This window comes from Petromyzon marinus, chromosome 70 (assembly GCF_048934315.1).
Source record: "Petromyzon marinus isolate PM22_M1 ecotype Great Lakes invasive population chromosome 70, UKy_Petmar_22M1.pri1.0, whole genome shotgun sequence".
In the NCBI taxonomy this organism is placed as follows: domain Eukaryota; kingdom Metazoa; phylum Chordata; class Hyperoartia; order Petromyzontiformes; family Petromyzontidae; genus Petromyzon; species Petromyzon marinus.
The window spans coordinates 6,220,071-6,238,604 of record NC_133736.1 but is presented as its reverse complement, the minus strand read 5'-3'; the positions used below and the strand labels follow the sequence as shown (position 1 = coordinate 6,238,604).

Below are 18,534 nucleotides of genomic sequence, written 5' to 3'. Positions count from 1 at the left end.
CTATAGTAAACTTACAGAAAATATGGCATCTGTGCAGGACCGCCCTTTTCTGAAACCGCATTGGGGCTCCACAAGCCTCTCAGCATGCCTGCAAGGCGATGTTGAATAATCCTTTCAAGGACCTTCCCCGGCAAACTGAGTAGTGAGATGCCCCTGTAGTTGTTAGAGTCTGTGCGGTCCCCCTTCTCAAAGAGGGGGACCATCAGGGCATCCTTCCAATCCTGCGGAACCCGTCCAGTGGTACAGATTGTTGTTATGATGTCATGTAGGGCAGTCTGTGCACAAACGCCGCCCTCCCTTAGCATTTCGCTTGGGAGATCATCTCTGCGCGGTGCCTTTCCTGGTCTCAGACTCTGGATCGCCTTCAGTACTTCCTCAACAGATGGCACCTCAGCCAGCCACTCACAGGGGGTGAATTCCTATTCCAATATTTGAGGCACCGCAGCCTCAGCAGGGTCATCCCCATTTTGTCCCATGATGTTTTCCAGGTTGAGGGATTTCTCCTCCCCAAGGACCTCACAGAAATGCTCAGCAAATCTGCAAACCTGTTCCTGGGGGTCGGAGATTGGATCACCGTTTTTTCACCTAATGAGGGTAATAGGTGTGGCGCTGCAGGTTACTTTTTTGATGGAGTTAAATAGAGATTTGTGATCGCGGGCCACTGAGGCAGACTCTATCTCCTCAGCAACCCGCGACCACCACCCATCCTTGCAGCGCCTCACGGCTCTCCGAACCTCCGAGCGAAGGCTGCGGTAAGCCTCCTCAATCTCTGACGTGGGATTCTGTAGCCGATGGCAGTGGGCCTGTCGCTTTTTCTCAACCATCGTGAACAACTCCTCTGTCAGCCAGGGTCTCTGGGGAGGTCTGGACCGCGTACCCAAAGCAGCCAAAGCAGCCGCATGAGCCACAGTCCTAAACCTCGCCCATTTACCCTCGACATCAGGAGGAGTAGGGGACGATGCCAACCCCAGCCGCAAGCGATGATGAAATTCTCGTATGCAAATTTCATCAGATAACTGAAACCAGGCCACCACCCCACCACAACCACCACAACCACCACCCCACCACCACCCCCACCACCACCCCCACCCCCACCACCACAACCCCCACCACAACCCCCACCACCACCACCCCCACCCCCACCACCACTTCCCCACCACCACCACCACCACCACCCCCACCCCCACCACCACCCCCACCCCCACCACCACCCCCACCCCCACACCACCACCACCACCCCCCACCACCCCCACTACCACCACCACCACCACCACAACCCCCACCACTACCACCACCACCACCCCCACCACTACCACCACCACCACCACCACCACCCCCCCCCCCCACACCACCACCCCCACCCCCACCACCACCACCACCCCCCCCCCCCCACCCCCACCCCCCCCCCACCCCCCCACCCCCCACGCACCGCCCACGATGAGGAATGTCCGTGGGAAGAGACACTTCGCCTGCATCAGGGCCCTGGCATGGCCCGGGTGGAAGACGTCGAAGATCCCGTCGGCGTAGACACGCACTGCCCTCCCGTCTACACACACACAGGCATCACACACACATACACACACAGGCATCACACACACACACACATACAGGCATCACACACACACACACATACAGGCATCACACACACACACAGGCATCACACACACACACAGGCATCACACACACACAGGCATCACACACACACACATACAGGCATCACACACACACACATACAGGCATCACACACACACACACAGGCATCACACACACACACACACAGGCATCACACACACACACAGGCATCACACACACACACACAGGCATCACACACACACACAGGCATCACACACAGGCATCACACACAGACAGGCATCACACACATACAGGCATCACACACACATCACACACACACAGGCATCACACACAGACAGGCATCACACACACACAGGCATCACACACACACACACAGGCATCACACACACACACATACAGGCATCACACACACACACACATACAGGCATCACACACACACACATACAGGCATCACACACACACACATACAGGCATCACACACACACACAGGCATCACACACACACACAGGCATCACACACACACACACACACAGGCATCACACACACACACACACAGGCATCACACACACACACAGGCATCACACACACACACACATACAGGCATCACACACACACACACAGGCATCACACACACACACACAGGCATCACACACACACACACAGGCATCACACACACACACAGGCATCACACACACACACAGGCATCACAGACACACACACACACACAGGCATCACACACACACACAGGCATCACACACACACACACACAGGCATCACACACACATACACACACACAGGCATCACACACACACACAGGCATCACAGACACACACACAGGCATCACACACACACACAGGCATCACACACACACACAGGCATCACACACACACACATACAGGCATCACACACACACACACATACAGGCATCACACACACACACACACAGGCATCACACACACACACATACAGGCATCACACACACACACAGGCATCACACACACACACATACAGGCATCACACACACACATACAGGCATCACACACACACACACAGGCATCACACACACACACATACAGGCATCACACACACACACACAGGCATCACACACACACACATACAGGCATCACACACACACACACATACAGGCATCACACACACACACAGGCATCACACACACACACAGGCATCACACACACACACACATACAGGCATCACACACACACACAGGCATCACACACACACACATACAGGCATCACACACACATACAGGCATCACACACACACACAGGCATCACACACACACACACATACAGGCATCACACACACACAGGCATCACACACACACACACAGACACACACACAGGCATCACACACACAGGCATCACACACAGGCAGGCATCACACACACAGACACAAGCATCACACACAGGCATCACACACACACACATACAGGCATCACACACACACAGGCATCACACACAGGCATCACACACACAGACACACACACAGGCATGACACACAGACAGGCATCACACACACACAGGCATCACACACAGGCATCACACACACCCACAGGCATCACACACACACAGGCATCACACACACAGGCATCACACACACATACAGGCATCACACACACACAGATGTCACACACACAGGCATCACACACACATCACACACACAAGCATCACACACACACAGGCATCACACACACAGGCATCACACACATCACACACACAGGCATCACACACACACAGACATCACGAACACACACACAGGCATCACACACACACACAGGCATCACACACACAGACGTCACAAACACACAGGCATCACACACACACATGCATCATACACACAGACGTCACACACACAGGCATCACACACACAGGCATCACACACATCACACACACAGGCATCACACACACAGGCATCACACACACACAGGCATCACACACACAGGCATCACACACACAGACGTCACACACACAGGCATCACACACACATCACACACACAGGCATCACACATACACGGGCATCACACACACACAGGCATCACACACACAGACATCACAAACACACACACACAAGCATCACACACACAGGCATCACACACACAGACGTCACACACACAGGCATCACACATGCATCACACACACAGACGTCACACACACAGGCATCACACACACAGGCATCACACATACACAGGCATCACACACACAGACGTCAAACACACAGGCGTCACACACAGACGTCACACACACAGACGTCACACACAAGATGTCACACACACAGACGTCACACACACAGACGTCAGACACACACAGACGCCACACACAGACGTCACACACACGTAGATGTCACACACACAGACGTCACAAACACAGATGCCACACACACACCGGCATCACACACGCACACAGACGTCACACACACAGACGTCACACACACAGGCATCACACACACAGACGTCACACACAGGCATCACACACACACACACACAGGCATCACACACACAGACGTCACACACACACAGACGTCACACAAGCATCACACACACAGATGTCACACACACAGACGTCACACACACACAGGCATCACACACACAGACGTCACACACACACACAGGCATCTCACACACACACACGTCTCACACACACAGATGCCACACACACACAGACGTCACACACACAGGCGTTACACACACACAGACGTCACACACAAAGGCATCACACACACAGGCGTCACACACATAGGCGTCACACACACAGACGTCACACACACAGGCGTCACACACTCAGAGAGGTACTCACACAGGCGTCACACACACACAGACGTCACACAGACGTCACACACACACACAGACGTCACACACAGACGTCACACACACAGGCATCACACACACACACAGATGTCACACACACACAGACGTCACACACAGACGTCACACACACAGGCATCACACACACACAGATGTCACACACACACACACACAGGCCTCACACACACACAGATGTCTCACACACACAGGCATCACACACACAGACGTTACACAGACGTCATACACACACACAGACGTCACACAGACGTCAAAGATCCCCCGTATAGCCTTAACAGACTGTAGGGGCAAGTTCTGTTAGCGAGCACCTATGAAGGCCGGAACGGTACACGAGGGGGTGGGTGGCCAGCACCACGCCCGACCGTCACACACACACACAGACGTCACACACACACAGAGAGGTACTCATACAGGCGTCACACACACAGGCGTCACACACAGACGTCACACAGGCGTCACACACACACAGACGTCACACACAGGGCGTCACACACAGACGTCACACACACACAGGCGTCACACACACACAGACGTCACACACAGGCGTCACACACAGATGTCACACACAGGCATCACACACACACACAGATGTCACACAGGCCTCACACACACACATATGTCTCACACACACACACAGGCATCACACACACACACAGACGTTACACAGACGTCATACACACATACACAGACGTCACACAGACGTCATACACACACACAGACGTCACACACAGACGTCATACACACACACAGACGTCACACACAGACGTCACACATACAGACGTCACACACACAGACGTCACACACAGACGTCACACACACAGACGTCACACACACAGACGTCACACAGACGTCACACAGAGAGTACTCACCGGCTGTGCCGCTGTGAGCCTCAGCGAGTGACAGTCGCTCGTGAGGTACTCACACAGGCGTCACACACAGACGTCACACACAGACGTCAACACACACAGACGTCACACACAGACGTCACACACACATACACAGACGTCACACAGACGTCACACAGAGAGGTACTCACCGGCTGTGCCGCTGTGAGCCTCAGCGAGTGACAGTCGCTCGTGAGGTACTCACACAGACGTCACACACACACACAGACGTCACACACACAGACGTCACACACACAGACGTCACACAGACGTCACACAGAGAGGTACTCACCGGCTGTGCCGCTGTGAGCCTCAGCGAGTGACAGTCGCTCGTGAGGTACTCACACAGGCGTCACACACACAGACGTCACACACACAGACGTCACACACAGACGTCACACAGACGTCACACAGACGTCACACAGAGAGGTACTCACCGGCTGTGCCGCTGTGAGCCTCAGCGAGTGACAGTCGCTCGTGAGGTACTCACACAGACGTCACACACACAGACGTCACACACAGACGTCACACACAGACGTCACACAGACGTCACACACAGAAAGGTACTCACCGGCTGTGCCGCTGTGAGCCTCAGCGAGTGACAGTCGCTCGTGAGGTACACACACAGACGTCACACACACAGACGTCACACACAGACGTCACACACAGACGTCACACAGACGTCACACACAGAGAGGTACTCACCGGCTGTGCCGCTGTGAGCCTCAGCGAGTGACAGTCGCTCGTGAGGTACTCACACAGGCGTCACACACACAGACGTCACACACACACAGACGTCACACAGAGAGGTACTCACCGGCTGTGCCGCTGTGAGCCTCAGCGAGTGACAGTCGCTCGTGAGGTACTCACACAGACGTCACACACAGACGTCACACACACAGACGTCACACACAGGACGTCACACACACAGACGTCACACAGAGAGGTACTCACCGGCTGTGCCGCTGTGAGCCTCAGCGAGTGACAGTCGCTCGTGAGGTACTCACACAGGCGTCACACACACAGACGTCACACACACAGACGTCACACACACAGAGAGGTACTCACCGGCTGTGCCGCTGTGAGCCTCAGCGAGTGACAGTCGCTCGTGAGGTACTCACACAGACGTCACACACACAGACGTCACACACAGACGTCACACAGACGTCACACACACAGAGAGGTACTCACCGGCTGTGCCGCTGTGAGCCTCAGCGAGTGACAGTCGCTCGTGAGGTACTCACACAGACGTCACACACACAGACGTCACACACAGACGTCACACACAGACGTCACACACACAGACGTCACACACAGACGTCACACAGACGTCACACACAGAGAGGTACTCACCGGCTGTGCCGCTGTGAGCCTCAGCGAGTGACAGTCGCTCGTGAGTACTCACACAGGCGTCACACACACACACAGACGTCACACAGACGTCACACAGACGTCACACAGAGAGGTACTCACCGGCTGTGCCGCTGTGAGCCTCAGCGAGTGACAGTCGCTCGTGAGGTACTCACACAGGCGTCACACACAGGCGTCACACACACAGACGTCACACACAGACGTCACACACAGACGTCACACACAGAGAGGTACTCACCGGCTGTGCCGCTGTGAGCCTCAGCGAGTGACAGTCGCTCGTGAGGTACTCACACAGGCGTCACACACACAGACGTCACACACAGGCGTCACACAGAGAGGTACTCACCGGCAGTGCCGCTGTGAGCCTCAGCGAGTGACAGTCGCTCGTGAGGTACTCACACAGGCGTCACACACACAGACGTCACACAGACGTCACACAGACGTCACACAGAGAGGTACTCACCGGCTGTGCCGCTGTGAGCCTCAGCGAGTGACAGTCGCTCGTGAGGTACTCACACAGACGTCACACACACACAGACGTCACACAGACGTCACACACAGAGAGGTACTCACCGGCAGTGCCGCTGTGAGCCTCAGCGAGTGACAGTCGCTCGTGAGGTACTCACACAGGACGTCACACACACAGACGTCCACACACACACACAGACGTCCCACACACACAGACGTCACACACACAGACGTCACACAGACGTCACACACAGAGAGGTACTCACCGGCTGTGCCGCTGTGAGCCTCAGCGAGTGACAGTCGCTCGTGAGGTACTCACACAGACGTCACACACACAGACGTCACAACAGACGTCACACACACACACATAGACGTCACACACACACACACAGACGTCACACACAGACGTCACACAGACGTCACACAGAGAGGTACTCACCGGCTGTGCCGCTGTGAGCCTCAGCGAGTGACAGTCGCTCGTGAGGTACTCACACAGACGTCACACACACACACACAGACGTCACACACAGGCGTCACACACAGACGTCACACACAGACGTCACACAGAGAGGTACTCACCGGCTGTGCCGCTGTGAGCCTCAGCGAGTGACAGTCGCTCGTGAGGTACTCACACAGACGTCACACACAGACGTCACACACAGACGTCACACACACAGACGTCACACACACACAGAGGTACTCACCGGCTGTGCCGCTGTGAGCCTCAGCGAGTGACAGTCGCTCGTGAGGTACTCACACAGACGTCACACACAGACGTCACACACACAGACGTCACACACACAGACGTTCACACACACAGACGTCACACACAGAGAGGTACTCACCGGCTGTGCCGCTGTGAGCCTCAGCGAGTGACAGTCGCTCGTGAGGTACTCACACAGACGTCACACACAGACGTCACACACACAGACGTCACACACAGACGTCACACACACAGAGAGGTACTCACCGGCTGTGCCGCTGTGAGCCTCAGCGAGTGACAGTCGCTCGTGAGGTACTCACACAGACGTCACACACAGACGTCACACACAGACGTCACACACAGACGTCACACACAGACGTCACACACACACAGAGAGGTACTCACCGGCTGTGCCGCTGTGAGCCTCAGTGAGTGACAGTCGCTCGTGAGGTACTCACACAGGCGTCACACACAGACGTCACACACACAGACGTCACACACACAGACGTCACACACACAGATGTCACACAGACGTCACACACAGAGAGGTACTCACCGGCTGTGCCGCTGTGAGCCTCAGCGAGTGACAGTCGCTCGTGAGGTACTCACACAGACGTCACACACACACACACACACAGACGTCACACACAGGCGTCACACACAGACGTCACACACAGACGTCACACAGAGAGGTACTCACCGGCTGTGCCGCTGTGAGGCCTCAGCGAGTGACAGTCGCTCGTGAGGTACTCACACAGACGTCACACACAAACGTCACACACAGACGTCACACACACAGACGTCACACACACACAGAGGTACTCACCGGCTGTGCCGCTGTGAGCCTCAGCGAGTGACAGTCGCTCGTGAGGTACTCACACAGACGTCACACACAGACGTCACACACACATACACAGACGTCACACAGACGTCATACACACACACAGACGTCACACACAGACGTCATACACACACACAGACGTCACACACAGACGTCACACATACAGACGTCACACACACAGACGTCACACACAGACGTCACACACACAGACGTCACACACACAGACGTCACACAGACGTCACACAGAGAGGTACTCACCGGCTGTGCCGCTGTGAGCCTCAGCGAGTGACAGTCGCTCGTGAGGTACTCACACAGGCGTCACACACAGACGTCACACACAGACGTCACACACACACAGACGTCACACAGACGTCACACACACATACACAGACGTCACACAGACGTCACACAGAGAGGTACTCACCGGCTGTGCCGCTGTGAGCCTCAGCGAGTGACAGTCGCTCGTGAGGTACTCACACAGACGTCACACACACACACAGACGTCACACACACAGACGTCACACACACAGACGTCACACAGACGTCACACAGAGAGGTACTCACCGGCTGTGCCGCTGTGAGCCTCAGCGAGTGGACAGTCGCTCGTGAGGTACTCACACAGGCGTCACACACACAGACGTCACACACACAGACGTCACACACAGACGTCACACAGACGTCACACAGACGTCACACAGAGAGGTACTCACCGGCTGTGCCGCTGTGAGCCTCAGCGAGTGACAGTCGCTCGTGAGGTACTCACACAGACGTCACACACACAGACGTCACACACAGACGTCACACACAGACGTCACACAGACGTCACACACAGAAAGGTACTCACCGGCTGTGCCGCTGTGAGCCTCAGCGAGTGACAGTCGCTCGTGAGGTACACACACAGACGTCACACACACAGACGTCACACACAGACGTCACACACAGACGTCACACAGACGTCACACACAGAGAGGTACTCACCGGCTGTGCCGCTGTGAGCCTCAGCGAGTGACAGTCGCTCGTGAGGTACTCACACAGGCGTCACACACACAGACGTCACACACACACAGACGTCACACAGAGAGGTACTCACCGGCTGTGCCGCTGTGAGCCTCAGCGAGTGACAGTCGCTCGTGAGGTACTCACACAGACGTCACACACAGACGTCACACACACACAGACGTCACACACAGACGTCACACACACAGACGTCCACACAGAGAGGTACTCACCGGCTGTGCCGCTGTGAGCCTCAGCGAGTGACAGTCGCTCGTGAGGTACTCACACAGGCGTCACACACACAGACGTCACACACACAGACGTCACACACACAGAGAGGTACTCACCGGCTGTGCCGCTGTGAGCCTCAGCGAGTGACAGTCGCTCGTGAGGTACTCACACAGACGTCACACACACAGACGTCACACACAGACGTCACACAGACGTCACACACACAGAGAGGTACTCACCGGCTGTGCCGCTGTGAGCCTCAGCGAGTGACAGTCGCTCGTGAGGTACTCACACAGACGTCACACACACAGACGTCACACACAGACGTCACACACAGACGTCACACACACAGACGTCACACACAGACGTCACACAGACGTCACACACAGAGAGGTACTCACCGGCTGTGCCGCTGTGAGCCTCAGCGAGTGACAGTCGCTCGTGAGGTACTCACACAGGCGTCACACACACACACAGACGTCACACAGACGTCACACAGACGTCACACAGAGAGGTACTCACCGGCTGTGCCGCTGTGAGCCTCAGCGAGTGACAGTCGCTCGTGAGGTACTCACACAGGCGTCACACACAGGCGTCACACACACAGACGTCACACACAGACGTCACACACAGACGTCACACACAGAGAGGTACTCACCGGCTGTGCCGCTGTGAGCCTCAGCGAGTGACAGTCGCTCGTGAGGTACTCACACAGGCGTCACACACACAGACGTCACACACAGGCGTCACACAGAGAGGTACTCACCGGCAGTGCCGCTGTGAGCCTCAGCGAGTGACAGTCGCTCGTGAGGTACTCACACAGGCGTCACACACACAGACGTCACACAGACGTCACACAGACGTCACACAGAGAGGTACTCACCGGCTGTGCCGCTGTGAGCCTCAGCGAGTGACAGTCGCTCGTGAGGTACTCACACAGACGTCACACACACACAGACGTCACACAGACGTCACACACAGAGAGGTACTCACCGGCAGTGCCGCTGTGAGCCTCAGCGAGTGACAGTCGCTCGTGAGGTACTCACACAGACGTCACACACACAGACGTCACACACACACACAGACGTCCCACACACACAGACGTCACACACACAGACGTCACACAGACGTCACACACAGAGAGGTACTCACCGGCTGTGCCGCTGTGAGCCTCAGCGAGTGACAGTCGCTCGTGAGGTACTCACACAGACGTCACACACACAGACGTCACACACAGACGTCACACACACACACATAGACGTCACACACACACACACAGACGTCACACACAGACGTCACACAGACGTCACACAGAGAGGTACTCACCGGCTGTGCCGCTGTGAGCCTCAGCGAGTGACAGTCGCTCGTGAGGTACTCACACAGACGTCACACACACACACACAGACGTCACACACAGGCGTCACACACAGACGTCACACACAGACGTCACACAGAGAGGTACTCACCGGCTGTGCCGCTGTGAGCCTCAGCGAGTGACAGTCGCTCGTGAGGTACTCACACAGACGTCACACACAGACGTCACACACAGACGTCACACACACAGACGTCACACACACACAGAGGTACTCACCGGCTGTGCCGCTGTGAGCCTCAGCGAGTGACAGTCGCTCGTGAGGTACTCACACAGACGTCACACACAGACGTCACACACACAGACGTCACACACACAGACGTCACACACACAGACGTCACACACAGAGAGGTACTCACCGGCTGTGCCGCTGTGAGCCTCAGCGAGTGACAGTCGCTCGTGAGGTACTCACACAGACGTCACACACAGACGTCACACACACAGACGTCACACACAGACGTCACACACACAGAGAGGTACTCACCGGCTGTGCCGCTGTGAGCCTCAGCGAGTGACAGTCGCTCGTGAGGTACTCACACAGACGTCACACACAGACGTCACACACAGACGTCACACACAGACGTCACACACAGACGTCACACACACAGAGAGGTACTCACCGGCTGTGCCGCTGTGAGCCTCAGTGAGTGACAGTCGCTCGTGAGGTACTCACACAGGCGTCACACACAGACGTCACACACACAGACGTCACACACACAGACGTCACACACACAGATGTCACACAGACGTCACACACAGAGAGGTACTCACCGGCTGTGCCGCTGTGAGCCTCAGCGAGTGACAGTCGCTCGTGAGGTACTCACACAGACGTCACACACACACACACACACAGACGTCACACACAGGCGTCACACACAGACGTCACACACAGACGTCACACAGAGAGGTACTCACCGGCTGTGCCGCTGTGAGCCTCAGCGAGTGACAGTCGCTCGTGAGGTACTCACACAGACGTCACACACAAACGTCACACACAGACGTCACACACACAGACGTCACACACACACAGAGGTACTCACCGGCTGTGCCGCTGTGAGCCTCAGCGAGTGACAGTCGCTCGTGAGGTACTCACACAGACGTCACACACAGACGTCACACACACAGACGTCACACACAGACGTCACACACACAGACGTCACACACAGAGAGGTACTCACCGGCTGTGCCGCTGTGAGCCTCAGCGAGTGACAGTCGCTCGTGAGGTACTCACACAGACGTCACACACAGACGTCACACACACAGACGTCACACACAGACGTCACACACACAGAGAGGTACTCACCGGCTGTGCCGCTGTGAGCCTCAGCGAGTGACAGTCGCTCGTGAGGTACTCACACAGACGTCACACACAGACGTCACACACAGACGTCACACACAGACGTCACACACAGACGTCACACACACAGAGAGGTACTCACCGGCTGTGCCGCTGTGAGCCTCAGTGAGTGACAGTCGCTCGTGAGGTACTCACACAGGCGTCACACACAGACGTCACACACACAGACGTCACACACACAGACGTCACACACACAGACGTCACACAGACGTCACACACACAGAGAGGTACTCACCGGCTGTGCCGCTGTGAGCCTCAGCGAGTGACAGTCGCTCGTGAGGTACTCACACAGACGTCACACACAGACGTCACACACACAGACGTCACACACACAGACGTCACACACACAGAGAGGTACTCACCGGCAGTGCCGCTGTGAGCCTCAGTGAGTGACAGTCGCTCGTGAGGTACTCACACAGGCGTCACACACAGACGTCACACACACAGACGTCACACACACAGACGTCACACACACAGACGTCACACAGACGTCACACACAGAGAGGTATTCACCGGCTGTGCCGCTGTGAGCCTCAGCGAGTGACAGTCGCTCGTGAGGTACTCAAACAGGCGTCACACACAGACGTCACACACAGACGTCACACACACAGACGTCACACACACAGACGTCACACAGACGTCACACACAGAGAGGTACTCACCGGCTGTGCCGCTGTGAGCCTCAGCGAGTGACAGTCGCTCGTGAGGTACTCACACAGGCGTCACACACAGACGTCACACACACAGACGTCACACAGACGTCACACACAGAGAGGTACTCACCGGCTGTGCCGCTGTGAGCCTCAGCGAGTGACAGTCGCTCGTGAGGTACTCACACAGGCGTCACACACAGACGTCACACACACAGACGTCACACACACAGACGTCACACACACAGACGTCACACAGACGTCACACACAGAGAGGTACTCACCGGCTGTGCCGCTGTGAGCCTCAGCGAGTGACAGTCGCTCGTGAGGTACTCACACAGGCGTCACACACAGACGTCACACACACAGACGTCACACAGACGTCACACACAGAGAGGTACTCACCGGCTGTGCCGCTGTGAGCCTCAGCGAGTGACAGTCGCTCGTGAGGTACTCACACAGGCGTCACACACAGACGTCACACACACAGACGTCACACACACAGACGTCACACACAGACGTCACACACAGAGAGAGGTACTCACCGGCTGTGCCGCTGTGAGCCTCAGCGAGTGACAGTCGCTCGTGAGGTACTCACACAGGCGTCACACACACAGACGTCACACAGACGTCACACACAGAGAGGTACTCACCGGCTGTGCCGCTGTGAGCCTCAGCGAGTGACAGTCGCTCGTGAGGTACTCACACAGACGTCACACACACAGACGTCACACACAGACGTCACACAGACGTCACACACAGACATCACACACAGAGAGGTACTCACCGGCTGTGCCGCTGTGAGCCTCAGCGAGTGACAGTCGCTCGTGAGGTACTCACACAGGCGTCACACACAGACGTCACACACACAGACGTCACACACAGACGTCACACACACAGACGTCACACAGACGTCACACACACACAGACGTCACACACACAGAGAGGTACTCACCGGCTGTGCCGCTGTGAGCCTCAGTGAGTGACAGTCGCTCGTGAGCGGCGCTGCACTCCACTCCATCCCGACGGGCAAACGGAGCCGGCTCCAGCAGACACTGGGGGAGACACGGGGGGGGGGGGGAGACACGGGGGGGAGACACAGGGAGACACGGGGAGACACGGGGAGACACGGGGGGAGACACGGGGAGGGGGAGACACGGGGAGACACGGGGAGACACGGGGGGAGACACGGGGGGGGAGACACGGGGGGGAGACACGGGGAGGGGGAGACACGGGGGGGGAGACACGGGGAGACACGGGGAGACACGGGGAGACACGGGGGGGGAGACACGGGGGAAGACACGGGGGGGAGACACGGGGGGGGAGACACGGGGAGGGGGAGACACGGGGGGGGAGACACGGGGAGGGGGAGACACGGGGGGGGGGGGAGACACGGGAGGGGGAGACACGGGGAGGGGGAGACACGGGGGGGGGAGACACGGGGAGACACGGGGGGAGACACGGGGGGGAGACACCGGGAGACACGGGGGGAGACACGGGGGGGAGACACGGGGAGGGGGAGACACGGGGGGGGAGACACGGGGAGACACGGGGAGACACGGGGAGACACGGGGGGGGAGACACGGGGGGGAGACACCGGGGGGAGACACGGGGGGGGAGACACGGGGGGGGAGACACGGGGAGGGGGAGACACGGGGGGGAGACACGGGAGGGGGAGACACGGGGAGGGGGAGACACGGGGGGGGAGACACGGGGAGACACGGGGAGACACGGGGAGACACGGGGGGGGAGACACGGGGGGGAGACACCGGGGGGAGACACCGGGGGGAGACACGGGGGAGAGACACGGGGAGACACGGGGGAGACACGGGGGAGACACGGAGGAGACACGGGGGGGGGAGAGACGGGGGGGGGGGGTCACGGGGCTAACCACTGCATCTGGATTGCCCTTGCCAGGCACGCTGAGCAGAGGCTTGCGGAGCCCCAATGCGGTTTCAGGAAAGGGCGGTCCTGCACAGATGCCAAATTCTCCGTCCGTCTGCTACAGCAGAGGTGTATGGATTCCAACAAGACCTACATCTCTGCTTTATTGACCTGGTCAAAGCCTTTGATACCATCAGGAGGCCTGGGCTCTGGGTTGTTCTTCGTGCTTTTGGAGTACCTGACCCTCTGCTCACGATCATTAAGGACCTTCATGATGGTGAGCGGGCCCGGGTAAAACTACGTGGCCGGGAGTCAGAGCCATTCCCTGTACACCTTGGGGTGCGACAGGGATGTCCTCTGGCTCCCACATTATTTAACATCTATTTTGACCACGTAGTTTGTGAAGCCTTCAATAGCTGTACCGGTGGAATCTCCATATGGTACAGATATAATGGGAGGCTGATCAATGCCCGGGTGCGGTCAAGGGATGGCTCCCTATTGCTCAACCACGTTATGTATGCTGATGATTTGGTAATAGCTGCTCACTCAGAGAAGGAGTTGGAGACGCTGCTGCTGAGACTGGAGCGTGCCACTAAGAGGTGGGGCCTTACCATCAGCCCCACCAAAACTAAGCACCTGCCTGGGTATTTTGTACCATCGGACACTCCACCCCCACAACTCCCAATCGGTGATGGGGCAGTTGTGGAGAGAGTGGAGAGTTTCCCATACCTGGGCAGTGTGCTTATGACCGGCTCCAGTTTAACAGCAGAGGTCTCACTCCGAATCAGTCGAGCGGCAATATCTTTTCATCGGTTGCGTAACGCTGTGTGGAAGCTACCTGGTCTGTCGCTCCGCACTAAGCTTCAGGTCTTCTCGGCCACGGTCATTCCCTCCCTTCTCTACGCTTGCGAAACGTGGACCCCCCTAATGGAGCATCTTCGCCGGTCAGAAACATTTAGGCTGGACTGCCTACGATCCATCCTGGGTTTAACCAGGCTGGATTGTGTGAGGAGCTCACAAATCCTTGAAAGATCTGGGCAAGGTCCCATCGGTGAGCTCCTCCGGCAGGCAAGGCTGCTTTGGCTGGGTCATGTAGCCCGCATGCCCAGCCACAGCATGCCTAAAGAGCTTTGGTTCGGTCGGATTGAGGGGGCTAAGCGGGCGCGGCACGGGCTAGAGAAGAGATGGAGTGATGTGGTACAGGAGGACGTGGAGCTGAGTGGACTTGCCGATGACCGGTACCAGCGGTGTCAAGATCGGCCTCTGTGGAGGAGGCTCGTGAAGGATGCTACTGGGCAGTTGGAGGCAGTCGCCCTCCAACAACAACGGAGGGCGGAGGAGCGACGCTCACAACAACGAGCGGAGCGCCGGGTGGCTAAAGCACAGCAGATTGGCACAGTAGGGGGCACAGGTGGTGCATCAGCCAGTCATCTCAGTCAGTCGACCCGTGGCACCTAGGTTTGCCCCGTGACCTCCTGCCAGAGAGCGTTCGACACTTCACGTGGTCTCAAGGTGTACCTAGCCTGGCACAAGCGTCGTGGTGACGTCACCGCCACTTAGTGGCGAATGGCGGTTGTTGTGTTACACACCGAGCGAGGTTGTGGACACGTGTGTGTGTGCACGTGTGTGTGTACGTGTGTGTGTGTGTGTACGTGTGTGTGTGCACGTGTGTGTACGTGTGTGTATGTACGTGTGTGTGTGTACGTGTGTGTGCACGCGTGTGTGTACGTGTGTGTGTGTACGTGTGTGTGTGCACGTGTGTGTACGTGTGTGTATGTACGTGTGTGTGTTACACACCGAGCGAGGTTGTGTACGTGTGTGTACGTGTGTTTGTACGCGTGTGTGTGTTACACACCGAGCGAGGTTGTGGACACGTGTGTGTGTACGTGTGTGTGTGTACGTGTGTGTGTGTACGTGTGTGTGTGTACGTGTGTGTGTGTACGTGTGTAGCGGTTAGCGCGCTGCGCTATGAACCCGGCGATCCGGGTTCGATTCCCGCTCACGGCCAATACCAGTGACGATTATCTGAACCGGTCCCGGGCCTCCCCTAGGTTGACTTAGCCTCAAATGAGTACCTGGTGCGGTGTGTAAACATTGCCACTGGGGAGACAAAGGCGGTCGGGCGTGGTGCTGGCCACCCACCCCCTCGTGTACCGTTCTGGCCTTGATAGGTGCTCGCTAACAGAACTTGCCCCTACAGTCTGTTACAGGCTATATGGGGGATCTTTGTCTTTGTACGTGTGTGTGGGTGTACGTGTGTGTGTGTACGTGTGTATGTACGTGTGTGTGGGTGCACGTGTGTGTGTGTGGGTTCACGTGTGTGTTACACACGGGGCGAGGCTGTGGACACGTGTGTGTAGGTGTGTGTGTGGGTGCACGTGTGTGTGCACGTGTGTGTGTACTTGTGTGTGTGTACGTGTGTGTGGGTGCACGTGTGTGTGGGTGCACGTGTGTGTGTGTGTTACACGTGTGTGTGTGTGTTACACGTGTGTGTGTGTACACGTGTGTGTGCGTGTACACGTGTGTGTGGGTGCTGCACGTGTGCGTGGGTGCTGCACGTGTGCGTGGGTGCTGCACGTGTGTGTGTGTTACACGTGTGTGTGTGTACACGTGTGTGAGTGTACACGTGTGTGTGTGTGCACGTGTGTGTGTGTGCACGTGTGTGTGTGTGTGTGCACGTGTGTGTGTGTGCACGTGTGTGTGTGTGCACGTGTGTGTGTTACACACCGAGCGAGGTTGTGTACACGTGTGTGTGTGTGCACGTGTGTGTGTGTGCACGTGTGTGTGTGTGCACGTGTGTGTGTGTGCACGTGTGTGTGTGTTACACACCGAGCGAGGTTGTGGACACGTGTGTGTGTGTGTACACGTGTGTGTGTGTACACGTGTGTGTGTGTACACGTGTGTGTGTGTACACGTGTGTGTGTGTTACACACCGAGCGAGGTTGTGGACACGTGTGTTGTTGTTGTTGTGGTTGTTGTTGTTGTGGTTGTTGTGGTGGTGCCACCGCCGGCCTCGGCACCCCCTCCATCTCCACGGGTGCGGCTCTTCCCCCCCTCAACCCCTTGCCAGGGCAGAGGGTTTCCCTCCAGATGCAGATCCCAACCGCATTGCCAATGCAGAGGGTTTCCCTCCAGATGCAGATCCCAACCGCATTGCCAATGCAGAGGGTTTCCCTCCAGATGCAGATCCCAACCGCATTGCCAATGCAGAGGGTTTCCCTCCAGATGCAGATCCCAACCGCATTGCCAATGCAGAGGGTTTCCCTCCAGATGCAGATCCCAACCGCATTGCCAATGCAGAGGGTTTCCCTCCAGATGCAGATCCCAACCGCATTGCCAATGCAG

At 57.0% G+C, this 18,534-nt stretch overlaps 1 protein-coding gene across 4 annotated transcripts in view; it reads right to left on the bottom strand.

Moving 5' to 3' along the window:
- The window catches only part of LOC142906770 (uncharacterized), a 49,066-nt gene extending 30,792 nt beyond the window's left edge, over positions 1 to 18,274 (bottom strand). For 2 of the 4 annotated variants that reach the window (XM_076055231.1, XM_076055232.1), the window contains exons 1-3: positions 18,123 to 18,274; positions 14,261 to 14,360; positions 1,430 to 1,546 (exon numbers count right to left, since the gene is read on the bottom strand). In XM_076055231.1, coding sequence (XP_075911346.1) covers positions 1,430 to 1,546; positions 14,261 to 14,360; positions 18,123 to 18,218 — 313 coding nt within the window. In that variant the 5' untranslated portion in view covers positions 18,219 to 18,274. Of the gene's footprint in view, positions 1 to 1,429; positions 1,547 to 7,033; positions 7,095 to 14,260; positions 14,361 to 16,778; positions 16,804 to 18,122 lie in introns of those variants that run through there. The other 2 variants (XM_076055233.1, XM_076055234.1) reach the window with 2 other exon arrangements.
- Between the last annotated feature and the right edge of the window lie 260 nt (positions 18,275 to 18,534).